Source organism: Bombina bombina, chromosome 3, assembly GCF_027579735.1.
Source record: "Bombina bombina isolate aBomBom1 chromosome 3, aBomBom1.pri, whole genome shotgun sequence".
Classification (NCBI taxonomy): domain Eukaryota; kingdom Metazoa; phylum Chordata; class Amphibia; order Anura; family Bombinatoridae; genus Bombina; species Bombina bombina.
The window spans coordinates 1,195,681,012-1,195,695,164 of record NC_069501.1 but is presented as its reverse complement, the minus strand read 5'-3'; the positions used below and the strand labels follow the sequence as shown (position 1 = coordinate 1,195,695,164).

The window sequence follows — 14,153 nt, the reverse complement described above, 5'->3', positions numbered from 1 at the left end:
TATGCACATTTGTCTTTTGTCATTGGCTCAGCAGATGCACTGCTGCTCTGTAGCTGACTTTAACTATGTATTTAATCAATTTGCAAAGGTTAAACACACAGTTATATACAAGAAATAGCTCAATAATAAAATGCTCTAACATAGAACATTTTCTTTTTGCACTTTTATATTTCTTTTTAAAATATAGTGGAAAATGAATTGCATTATTGGATGGTGTTAGTGCCCTGTTCTTTATGTATGAAATGGTTATAGGATTTCTAATGGTTTTCCTTATTTTTGGAGCACTTCAATACAGATTTGGAGTTTGAATATGTCATATTTTAACTGTACTGTTTTCTGTAATAAAAAACTTATATCTATTTGTAATACCTAATAATATTGTGTTATTTATTACTTGTGAATGTATGCTGCCATTTTGAATAATTAATTAAGATCATTGTTGTTTGTTTAGAAGCATGTTGTAAAAATAGCAGTTGTTGTTTTAAAGGGACAGTATTCACCAATTTTCATATAACTGCATGTAATAGACACATCCAGTACATAACCTTTTAAACTTACTTAGAAGCTCCTAGTTTAGCACTGTTGATGAAGTTAGGCTGGGACACCCAGCAAAAGGGGCTGGAAAAGCAAGAAGAGCAGACGCCCCCCCCCCCCCCCTTCCCTGCCTATGAAAAGACCCATTACATAACCAGGCGTCTGTATACATCAGTATTATTAGTGTTATTTAAAAATAAGCAAAACTTGCTTACAAAAACACTCCCAGATAGGCTATATAATTGGATCGTCTACTAAACATTTATGCAAAGAAAAAGTCAGTGTACAATGTCCCTTTAACTACTAACAGTAATTATCTGTGCAACCTTTTATGTCACTTAAAATAATCTCTTAATTTTTAAAAAAAAAAATTATAATTTTTTTTTTAGATCGTTACATTATTTTGGGTGGCCATAGAGATTCCTGGGTATTTGGTGGAATTGACCCAACTACAGGTGCAGCTGCTCTACATGAAATTGCAAGGAGCTTTGGCAAGAAATTGAAAGAAGGTACAATGGCTTATTACAACTTTATAGCAAGTTCTAGTTGTATTCTGCTTTATGTAAATCATCACACATGTACAGAACAGGACATACACTTATAACCAATTAAGATGTAGAAATCAGATAATCACATGAAAGATTTTCAGACTGATCTCACAATCTCTCTAAGGTATTCACTTCCCTACCCCTGAGAAAATGAGCTTACAATGACCGTTGTTTGTTTGTTCGTTATCTCACATGGTCTGTTTTTCATGATCAAATCAATAAAATAAAAAATACACTTGCTCCATTTATTAGTGTGTGAACAGACAGGATCCCAATTAGGAAAATCTGTTTTGTGATCACGGGTAGCAGGCAAACATCTCATTACCCTCATTTATTTTTGCACAAGTGGTTGCCTGTGCGTTGTCTCCCCCTGCTCTTATGTTACCAGTCACACACGAGCAGGGGCTGTCAATCACCCCTTTAGAACTAGCCCAGCTCGGAGCTGGCATATAGGTTAGGAAGCAGTGTTCAAATGATTGCTGCTTTGTAACTATATAGGCTGCAGGCTCGCTCATGCAAGCCTACACCAAAGGTGCTCCAAACTGCATCCATTGCTTGATAAATTAAGCTCACTATTTAAATATGAAATATGAAAAATGCAACGAAAAAAAGGAATTAAAACACTTTTATAAAAAACTTAATACAATGAGCACATTAAAAAATATATATTGCATAATTCTTTAAATATGTTAAGTGGGTATTTGGATTTGTCTCTTAAACATTTAATAGTCAAGCCTTCACTTCTTACTACTGGTGTTAACTGCAATTTTTTTTACCTTATTCTCATGGTAGCACCAATGATCTGATACAGTTGGAAAAATGTATCACGATTGTAAACTGACAAGTTCTTAGGTATTGAACCTGTCCGTCTGCATTCTCCACTTGAGATGCAGCATCTTGTGCCAAAATGTAATATTGCTCAAGAACTTGAAATTGTACCTCCTTCATTGCCAGTAACACACATAAACAGAACGGATTTGACCACCTTGACTAATTCTAACGTTTTCTGCTCCATATTTGTAATGCAGTGAGGCATAGGAAGCATTAAACATTTAAGACTCATGGACTTTAAAAGCAGCATATTTTTTTTCTGACAGATGTTAGTTACTTCCATTTTCCCTGCGTCATGTGACAGACATTGGTCAATCACCAATCACGTCTATACTGTGAACTCTTGCACATGCTCAGTAAGAGCTAGTGCCTCAAATTGTTCATTCTGTAAAAAATGATTGTGCACATATTGATAGAAGTATTTTTTTTTTAATTGCATTCTCTATCTCAATCCTGAAAGTTTAATTTTGACTTTAGTGTCCATTTAATATTTTTCTTATATAATTGTGCATGGCAAATTATTTAAAATACTTTTTCAATAAATCCATTTCTTCTTTATAAGGATTAGTTTATGTTGTATGTCATCTTCTAGATTTCTCTTTACAAACAAATTTTGATCTTTCCAGAAGCAGAGCTAATTTTTACCCCATCACACTGGGCTTTAACGCCCTTAGGATGGCATGGAACGTCATACCTTTAAATGGCGTACTGTAGCCTCCTCCTTTTCGTTAACGAAAAATCTGATTTGGGGGTGTGTCCAGCAGCATAAAAAGTCCTTCATGATCCAATCCCAGTCTTCAATTTTCCAGCAAGTCAAGTCTAAGCACTTGCCCCCCAGCATGAAGGGGTTAATCCACTACAATTTGTGGCTGTTGAAAAACATAATACTTTAAATATATTCTGCTAATAAATGTTACTTCTAAAACTGAAAGTCATTGTTGGCGTGTTTATTGAATGGAGGTTCTTGTGTTAGTCATTTTCACAGAGGAAATCATTCATGTACTATTTGTACCTTTCTCTTAAACGCAAATCTATTGTCATAATTAAATACCCAAATTAGTTTTGAACAAATTATTAGGTACAATGTATTGTCATTCCTGGACAGGAAACAACCATTTAGACAAGTCACATCATACATACATATGTGCCAGTCACATCATACATACATATGTGCCAGTCACATCATACATACATATCTGCCAGTCACATCATACATACATATGTGCCAGTCACATCATACATACATATCTGCCAGTCACATCATACATACATATCTGCCAGTCACATCATACATACATATCTGCCAGTCACATCATACATACATATCTGCCAGTCACATCATATATACATATCTGCCAGTCACATCATATATACATATGTGCCAGTCATATCATACATACATATGTGCCAGTCACATCATACATACATATGTGCCAGTCACATCATACATACATATGTGCCAGTCACATCATACATACATATGTGCCAGTCACATCATACATACATATGTGCCAGTCACATCATACATACATATCTGCCAGTCACATCATACATACATATCTGCCAGTCACATCATACATACATATCTGCCAGTCACATCATACATACATATCTGCCAGTCACATCATACATACATACATACATATCTGCCAGTCACATCATACATACATACATATCTGCCAGTCACATCATACATACATATGTGCCAGTCACATTATACATACATATCTGCCAGTCACACCATACATACATATCTGCCAGTCACACCATACGTACATATCTGCCAGTCACACCATACGTACATATCTGCCAGTCACACCATACGTACATATCTGCCAGTCACATCATACGTACATATCTGCCAGTCACACCATACGTACATATCTGCCAGTCACACCATACATACATATCTGCCAGTCACATCATACATACATACATATCTGCCAGTCACATCATACATACATACATATCTGCCAGTCACATCATACATACATACATACATACATATCTGCCAGTCACATCATACATACATATCTGCCAGTCACATCATACATACATATTATTATTATTATCAGGTATTTGTAGAGCGCCAACAGATTCTGCAGCGCTGTAAACATAGTCAGTGTACAGGATAGCTTTTGTCAAGTGGGTAGAGGGCCCTGCCGAGAGTTACACTGTTGTAGTCGGCTCTTATGAAGCGATCTGTAAACAGCTGGGCCCATAGGCTTACAATCTAAGGGGTTCAAGGGGAAAGCAATGGCGTTAGGAAAGGTTAGTGTTGGTTGTATGCATCCCTGAATAGTAGAGTTTTTAGGGAGGGCTTGAAGCTGTTAAAACTAGGGGAGAGTCTTATGGAGCGAGGCAGGGAATTCCACAAGATGGGGGCCAGTCTGGAGAAGTCCTGTAAAAGTGAATGTGAGGAAGTAACAAGAGAGGAGGAGAGGAGGAGATCCTGAGCTGATCGAAGGGGACGGGAGGGAGAGCATCTAGAGACAAGTTCTGAGATGTAGGGGGGAGCAGTGAAGTTGAGAGCTTTATATGTCAGGGTGAGGATTTTGTGTTTAATCCTAGAGGCAAGAGGAAGCCAGTGTAGGGATTGGCAGAGAGGTGCAGCAGATGAAGAGCGACGAGTAAAGAAGATGAGCCTGACAGAGGCATTCATAATGGATTGTAAAGGAGCTATGCGGCAGCTAGGTAGACCAGAGAGGACAGAATTGCAGTAGTTGAGGCGGGAAAGGATGAGAGAGTGGATTAAAATCTTGGTTGTATCTTGTGTAAGGAAATGTCTAATTTTAGCAATGTTTTTAAGGTGGAAGCGGCAGGCTTTAGCCAAGGACTGAATGTGAGGAGTGAAGGAAAGATCTGAGTCAAGTGTGACCCAAAGACATCAGGCTTGCGGGGTAGGGGTAATGATGGAATTATCAACCGTTATAGAAATTTTGGGGATGGAGACATTGGAAGAAGGGGGGGAAATAAGGAGTTCAGTTTTGGAGAGATTTAGCTTTAGGTAGTGAGAGGACATCCAAGATGAGATGTGAGAAAGACAGTTAGTGACACGGGTTAGTAAGGAAGGAGGTAGGTCTGGTGCAGAGAGGTAGATTTGGGTGTCATCGGCATACAAATGGTATTGAAACCCATGGGACTTTATTAAGGAACCTAGTAATGACATGTAGATTGAAAAGAGAAGGGGACCAAGGACAGAGCCTTAAGGTACCCCAACAGAAAGTGGTAACGGGGCAGAGGATGCTCCGGAGAAGGCTACACTAAATGTATGGTTAGTCAGATAGGAAGAGAACCACGAGAGAGCGGTGTCACAGATGCCAAAGGATTGGATGGTTTGGAGAAGAAGAGGGTGGTCAACAGTGTCAAAGGCTGCAGACAGGTCAAGGAGGATAAGCAGAGAGAAGTGGCCTTTGGATTTTGCTGTAAGTAGGTCATTGGTAACCTTGACAATTGCTGTCTCTGTAGAGTGATGGGAATGAAATCCAGATTGCAGTGGGTTAAGAAGAGAGTTTAGTGTAAGGAAATGGGATAGACGTGCGTAAACTAGCTTTTCGAGGAGCTTTAAGGCAAGAGGGAGTAGGGAAATAGGGCGGTAATTGGAAGGGGAGGTTGGATCAAGGGAAGGTTTTTTGAGGATAGGTGTGACCAGTGCATGTTTTAGAGATGAGGGAAATATACCAGTGCTGAGGGAGAGGTTTAAAATGTGTGTGAGTGAGGGGAGTAGCTGTGTGGGGATGGGGTCGAGGGGACAGGTAGTGAGGTGGGAGGACAGTATAAGAGCAGAAACTTCATCCTCATTAACAGGGCAAAAGAGCTGCATTTTGGATATTTGGGTTTTGGGTGATCGTGAGCTTTTGAGGGGGTGGGAGATTGGAAGTATGTTGAGAGCGGATTTCACTTCTGATGGAGTCAATTTTGTTGTTGAAGTGGCTTGCAAAATCTTGAGCTGAGAGAGAGGTTGTGTTAAGAAGTGGGGGTGGGCGGAGAAGAGTGTTGAACGTGGAGAACAGACGTTTAGGGTTAGAGGAAAGAGTAGAGATGAGATTAGAAAAATATTGTTGCTTATAAATATTAAGGGCAGAATAGTAGGAGTTAAGGATGAACTTGTAGTGAAGAAAGTCAGCTGAACTACGAGATTTCCTCCAATGTCGCTCAGCAGTACGGGAGCATCTGCGTAGGTATCGTGTCAGAGGAGTATGCCAGGGCTGAGGATGAGAGTATGGTTTCTGAGCTAAGGTTGGAGGGGCCAGAGTGTCAATGACCGATGTAAGGGTGGAATTATACTGGCAGATAGATTGGTCAGAGCAGGAAAAGGAGGTGATGGATGAGAGGAGAGGTTTGAGAGAGCTAGCGAGCTGATGCAGATCTAGTGACTTAGTGCTTCTGTGAAGTTTGGTGTGAGGGGTAGAGGGAGGGGGAGTTGTAGGTAGGGAAGTGATGTTGCAAGTTAGGAGATGATGGTCAGAGAGAGGAAAAGGGGAGTTTGTTAAATTTGAAAGAGTACATCGATAGGTGAAAATCAGATCAAGGGAATGACCATCTTTGTGAGTGGGAGAGTCAGTCCATTGTGACAGGCCAAAAGAGGAAGTCAGTTGAAGAAGTTGTATTGCAGAGGAGGCATTGGGATTGTCAAGAGGGATGTTAAAGTCGCCAAGAATGCCAGTCACATCATACATACATATCTGTCAGTCACATCATACATACATATCTGCCAGTCACATCATACAGACATATCTGCCAGTCACATCATACAGACATATCTGCCAGTCACATCATACAGACATATCTGCCAGTCACATCATATTGACATATCTGCCAGTCACATCATACAGACATATCTGCCAGTCACATAATACAGACATATGTGCCAGTCACATCATACATACATATCTGACAGTCACATCATACAGACATATCTGACAGTCACATCATACAGACATTGTCACACCATGCAGACATGTCTGCCAGTCACATCATGCAGACATATCTGCCAGTCACATCATACAGACATATCTGCCAGTCACATCATACAGACATATCTGCCAGTCACATCATACATACATATCTGCTAGTCGCATCATACAGACATGTCTGCCAGTCACATCATACAGACATGTCTGCCAGTCACATCATACAGACATATCTGCCAGTCACATCATACAGACATGTCTGCCAGTCACATCATACAGACATGTCTGCCAGTCACATCATACAGACATGACTGCCAGTCACATCATACAGACATGTCTGCCAGTCACATCATACAGACATATCTGACAGTCACATCATACAGACATGACTGCCAGTCACATCATACAGACATGACTGCCAGTCACATCATACAGACATGTCTGCCAGTCATATCATACAGACATGTCTGCCAGTCACATCATACAGACATATCTGCCAGTCACATCATACAGACATGTCTGCCAGTCACATCATACATACATATCTGCCAGTCACATCATACATACATATCTGCCAGTCACATCATACATACATATCTGCCAGTTACATCATACATACATATCTGCCAGTTACATCATACATACATATCTGCCAGTCACATCATACATACATACATACATATCTGCCAGTCACATCATACATACATACATATCTGCCAGTCACATCATACATACATATGTGCCAGTCACATTATACATACATATCTGCCAGTCACACCATACATACATATCTGCCAGTCACACCATACGTACATATCTGCCAGTCACACCATACGTACATATCTGCCAGTCACATCATACGTACATATCTGCCAGTCACACCATACATACATATCTGCCAGTCACACCATACATACATATCTGCCAGTCACATCATACATACATACATATCTGCCAGTCACATCATACATACATACATATCTGCCAGTCACATCATACATACATACATACATACATACATATCTGCCAGTCACAGCATACATACATACATAAATACATATCTGCCAGTCACATCATACATACATATCTGCCAGTCACATCATACATACATATTATTATTATTATCAGGTATTTGTAGAGCGCCAACAGATTCTGCAGCGCTGTAAACATAGTCAGTGTACAGGATAGCTTTTGTCAAGTGGGTAGAGGGCCCTGCCGAGAGTTACACTGTTGTAGTCGGCTCTTATGAAGCGATCTGTAAACAGCTGGGCCCATAGGCTTACAATCTAAGGGGTTCAAGGGGAAAGCAATGGCGTTAGGAAAGGTTAGTGTTGGTTGTATGCATCCCTGAATAGTAGAGTTTTTAGGGAGGGCTTGAAGCTGTTAAAACTAGGGGAGAGTCTTATGGAGCGAGGCAGGGAATTCCACAAGATGGGGGCCAGTCTGGAGAAGTCCTGTAAAAGTGAATGTGAGGAAGTAACAAGAGAGGAGGAGAGGAGGAGATCCTGAGCTGATCGAAGGGGACGGGAGGGAGAGCATCTAGAGACAAGTTCTGAGATGTAGGGGGGAGCAGTGAAGTTGAGAGCTTTATATGTCAGGGTGAGGATTTTGTGTTTAATCCTAGAGGCAAGAGGAAGCCAGTGTAGGGATTGGCAGAGAGGTGCAGCAGATGAAGAGCGACGAGTAAAGAAGATGAGCCTGACAGAGGCATTCATAATGGATTGTAAAGGAGCTATGCGGCAGCTAGGTAGACCAGAGAGGACAGAATTGCAGTAGTTGAGGCGGGAAAGGATGAGAGAGTGGATTAAAATCTTGGTTGTATCTTGTGTAAGGAAATGTCTAATTTTAGCAATGTTTTTAAGGTGGAAGCGGCAGGCTTTAGCCAAGGACTGAATGTGAGGAGTGAAGGAAAGATCTGAGTCAAGTGTGACCCAAAGACATCAGGCTTGCGGGGTAGGGGTAATGATGGAATTATCAACCGTTATAGAAATTCTGGGGATGGAGACATTGGAAGAAGGGGGGGAAATAAGGAGTTCAGTTTTGGAGAGATTTAGCTTTAGGTAGTGAGAGGACATCCAAGATGAGATGTGAGAAAGACAGTTAGTGACACGGGTTAGTAAGGAAGGAGGTAGGTCTGGTGCAGAGAGGTAGATTTGGGTGTCATCGGCATACAAATGGTATTGAAACCCATGGGACTTTATTAAGGAACCTAGTAATGACATGTAGATTGAAAAGAGAAGGGGACCAAGGACAGAGCCTTAAGGTACCCCAACAGAAAGTGGTAACGGGGCAGAGGATGCTCCGGAGAAGGCTACACTAAATGTATGGTTAGTCAGATAGGAAGAGAACCACGAGAGAGCTGTGTCACAGATGCCAAAGGATTGGATGGTTTGGAGAAGAAGAGGGTGGTCAACAGTGTCAAAGGCTGCAGACAGGTCAAGGAGGATAAGCAGAGAGAAGTGGCCTTTGGATTTTGCTGTAAGTAGGTCATTGGTAACCTTGACAATTGCTGTCTCTGTAGAGTGATGGGAATGAAATCCAGATTGCAGTGGGTTAAGAAGAGAGTTTAGTGTAAGGAAATGGGATAGACGTGCGTAAACTAGCTTTTCGAGGAGCTTTAAGGCAAGAGGGAGTAGGGAAATAGGGCGGTAATTGGAAGGGGAGGTTGGATCAAGGGAAGGTTTTTTGAGGATAGGTGTGACCAGTGCATGTTTTAGAGATGAGGGAAATATACCAGTGCTGAGGGAGAGGTTTAAAATGTGTGTGAGTATGGGGGTGAGGGTAGAAGAGAGTGAGGGGAGTAGCTGTGTGGGGATGGGGTCGAGGGGACAGGTAGTGAGGTGGGAGGACAGTATAAGAGCAGAAACTTCATCCTCATTAACAGGGGCAAAAGAGCTGCATTTTGGATATTTGGGTTTTGGGTGATCGTGAGCTTTTGAGGGGGTGGGAGATTGGAAGTATGTTGAGAGCGGATTTCACTTCTGATGGAGTCAATTTTGTTGTTGAAGTGGCTTGCAAAATCTTGAGCTGAGAGAGAGGTTGTGTTAAGAAGTGGGGGTGGGCGGAGAAGAGTGTTGAACGTGGAGAACAGACGTTTAGGGTTAGGGTTAGAGGAAAGAGTAGAGATGAGATTAGAAAAATATTGTTGCTTATAAATATTAAGGGCAAAATAGTAGGAGTTAAGGATGAACTTGTAGTGAAGAAAGTCAGCTGAACTACGAGATTTCCTCCAATGTCGCTCAGCAGTACGGGAGCATCTGCGTAGGTATCGTGTCAGAGGAGTATGCCAGGGCTGAGGATGAGAGTGTGGTTTCTGAGCTAAGGTTGAAGGGGCCAGAGTGTCAATGACCGATGTAAGGGTGGAATTATACTGGCAGATAGATTGGTCAGAGCAGGAAAAGGAGGTGATGGATGAGAGGAGAGGTTTGAGAGAGCTAGCGAGCTGATGCAGATCTAGTGACTTAGTGCTTCTGTGAAGTTTGGTGTGAGGGGTAGAGGGAGGGGGAGTTGTAGGTAGGGAAGTGATGTTGCAAGTTAGGAGATGATGGTCAGAGAGAGGAAAAGGGGAGTTTGTTAAATTTGAAAGAGTACATCGATAGGTGAAAATCAGATCAAGGGAATGACCATCTTTGTGAGTGGGAGAGTCAGTCCATTGTGACAGGCCAAAAGAGGAAGTCAGTTGAAGAAGTTGTATTGCAGAGGAGGCATTGGGATTGTCAAGAGGGATGTTAAAGTCGCCAAGAATGCCAGTCACATCATACATACATATCTGTCAGTCACATCATACATACATATCTGCCAGTCACATCATACAGACATATCTGCCAGTCACATCATACAGACATATCTGCCAGTCACATCATACAGACATATCTGCCAGTCACATCATATTGACATATCTGCCAGTCACATCATACAGACATATCTGCCAGTCACATAATACAGACATATGTGCCAGTCACATCATACATACATATCTGACAGTCACATCATACAGACATATCTGACAGTCACATCATACAGACATTGTCACACCATGCAGACATGTCTGCCAGTCACATCATGCAGACATATCTGCCAGTCACATCATACAGACATATCTGCCAGTCACATCATACAGACATATCTGCCAGTCACATCATATTGACATATCTGCCAGTCACATCATACAGACATATCTGCCAGTCACATAATACAGACATATGTGCCAGTCACATCATACATACATATCTGACAGTCACATCATACAGACATATCTGACAGTCACATCATACAGACATTGTCACACCATGCAGACATGTCTGCCAGTCACATCATGCAGACATATCTGCCAGTCACATCATACAGACATTGTCACACCATGCAGACATGTCTGCCAGTCACATCATACAGACATATCTGCCAGTCACATCATACAGACATATCTGCCAGTCACATCATACATACATATCTGCTAGTCGCATCATACAGACATGTCTGCCAGTCACATCATACAGACATGTCTGCCAGTTACATCATACATACATGTCTGCCAGTCACATCATACAGACATGTCTGCCAGTCACATCATACAGACATGTCTGCCAGTCACACCATACAGACATGTCTGCCAGTCACATCATACAGACATGTCTGCCAGTCACATCATACAGACATGTCTGCCAGTTACATCATACATACATGTCTGCCAGTCACATCATACAGACATGTCTGCCAGTTACATCATACATACATGTCTGCCAGTTACATCATACATACATGTCTGCCAGTCACATCATACAGACATGTCTGCCAGTTACATCATACATACATATCTGCCAGTTACATCATACATACATGTCTGCCAGTCACATCATACATACATATCTGCCAGTTACATCATACAGACATGTCTGCCAGTTACATCATACATACATGTCTGCCAGTCACATCATACAGACATGTCTGCCAGTCACATCATACAGACATGTCTGCCAGTCACATCATACAGACATATCTGCCAGTCACACCATACAGACATATCTGCCAGTCACACCATACATACATATCTCCTCAGGAATTGCTCTGGAACAAGGGGTTAAACATAGAATCAGAAACAAAAAATACTATAATGAATTCAAGCATTTCTATCTTTATTACTATATTAAAATCTGTAGAATTTAACAATTTTGTTTTAGTTTCATCTTGATTGTTTGATGATTTTAGGCTATAGACCTAGAAGAACAATTATTTTTGCAAGCTGGGATGCAGAAGAATTTGGACTTTTAGGATCCACTGAATGGGCTGAGGTAATAATGTAACTCAAATACTGAATATAGTTTATTGTTGATTTTCTAAAACATAGTAAACTTAAAGGGACATGAAACCCAAACATGTTATTTCATGATTCAGATAGAGCATACAGTTATTAACAAATGTCTAATTTACTTCTATTATCAATTTTTCTTAGGAGCCTGCCCCTTTTTTTGATCTTTATATGGCAGCAGTTTTGCAAGAATATTATCTATTTGCCAGAGCACTAGATTGCAGCAATATTTCCTGCTATGCTTTGTTTCAGTTGCTTACCTGGGTTTCTCTTCAACAAACAATATCATGGGAACAAAACAAATTTGATTAAAAAAAAAAAGTGAAGTGAAGTTTTTTAAATTGCATACTCTGAATCTGAAAAAAAATTATAATTTTGGATTTCCTATCCCTTTAATTTACCTTATATCACAGAGAGTGGAAATGTTAAATTTTTACAGTTTTTTGCATAGTTTAAAAGTTATATAAAAGTACATACGCCTAGATTTAGAGTTCTGCGTTAGCCGTCAAAACCAGCGTTAGGGGGTCCTAACCCTGGTTTTGGGCTACCGCTGATATTTAGAGTCTTGTAGGTAAGGGTCTAACGCTCACTTTCCAGCCACAACTTTTCCATACCGCAGATCCCCCTACGCCAATTGCGTATCCTATCTTTTCAATGGGATCTTTCTAACGCTGGTATTTAGAGTCTTGGCTGAAGTGAGCGTTAGAAATCTACCGACAAGACTCCAGCTGCAGGAAAAAGTCAGGAGTTAAGAGCTTTCTGGGCTAACGCCGGTTCATAAAGCTCTTAACTACTGTGCTCTAAAGTACACTAACACCCATAAACTACCTATGTACCCCTAAACCGAGGTCCCCCCACATCGTCGCCACTGTAATAAAAAATTTTAACCCCTAATCTGCCGACCGCACACCTCCTCCACCTACATTATCCCTATGTACCCCTAATCTGCTGCCCCTAACATCGCCGACCCTTATATTATATTTATTACTCCCTAATCTGCCCCCCCCCTAACGTCGCCGCTACTTACCTACACTTATTAACCCCTAATCTGCTGACCGGACCTCACCGCTACTATAATAAATGTATTAACCCCTAATCTGCTTCACTCCCGACTCAAAAACCCTATAATAAATAGTATTAACCCCTAATCTGCCCTCCCTAACATCGCCGACACCTAACTTCAAGTATTAACCCCTAATCTGCCAACCGGACCTCGCTGCTACTCTAATAAATGTATTAACCCCTAAAGCTAAGGCTAACCCTAACACCCCCCTAAATTAAATATAATTTTAATCTAACTAAATAAAATAAATCTTATTAAATAAATTAATCCTATTTAAAACTAAATACCTGTAAAATAAACCCTAATATAGCTACAATATAAATAATAATTATATTGTAGCTATTTTAGGATTAATATTTATTTTACAGGCAACTTTGTATTTATTTTAACTAGGTACAATAGCTATTAAATAGTTAATAACTATTTAATAGCTACCTAGTTAAAATAATTACAAAATTACCTGTAAAATAAATCCTAACCTAAGTTACAATTAAACCTAACACTACACTATCAATAAATTAATTAAATAAACTACCTACAATTATCTACAATTAAATCAACTAAACTAAATTACAAAAAAAACACACTACATTACAAAAAATAAAAAAAGATTACAAGAATTTTAAACTAATTACACCTACTCTAACCCCCCTAAAAAAAATAACAAAGCCCCCCAAAATAAAAAAATGCCCTACCCTATTCTAAAATAAAAATTTTACAGCTCTTTTACCTTACCAGCCCTTAAAAGGGCCTTTTGCGGGGCATGCCCCAAAGAAAACAGCTCTTTTGCCTGTAAAAAAACATACAATACCCCCCCACATTACAACCCACCACCCACATACCCCTAATCTAACCCAAATGCCCCTTAAAAAACCTAACACTAAGCCCATGAAGATCTTCCTACCTTATCTTCACCACGCCGGGTATCACCGATCCGTCCAGAAGAGGGTCCGAAGTCT

General features: G+C 40.5%; 1 protein-coding gene across 1 annotated transcript in view; it reads left to right on the top strand.

The window, feature by feature from the left end:
* LOC128654621 (N-acetylated-alpha-linked acidic dipeptidase 2-like) overlaps nucleotides 1-14,153 on the top strand; it is a 223,263-nt gene that overhangs the window by 120,378 nt on the left and 88,732 nt on the right. Inside the window, exons 12-13 of the mRNA XM_053708628.1 lie at nucleotides 924-1,043; nucleotides 12,032-12,114. Coding sequence (XP_053564603.1) covers nucleotides 924-1,043; nucleotides 12,032-12,114 — 203 coding nt within the window. The remainder of the gene's footprint in view (nucleotides 1-923; nucleotides 1,044-12,031; nucleotides 12,115-14,153) is intronic.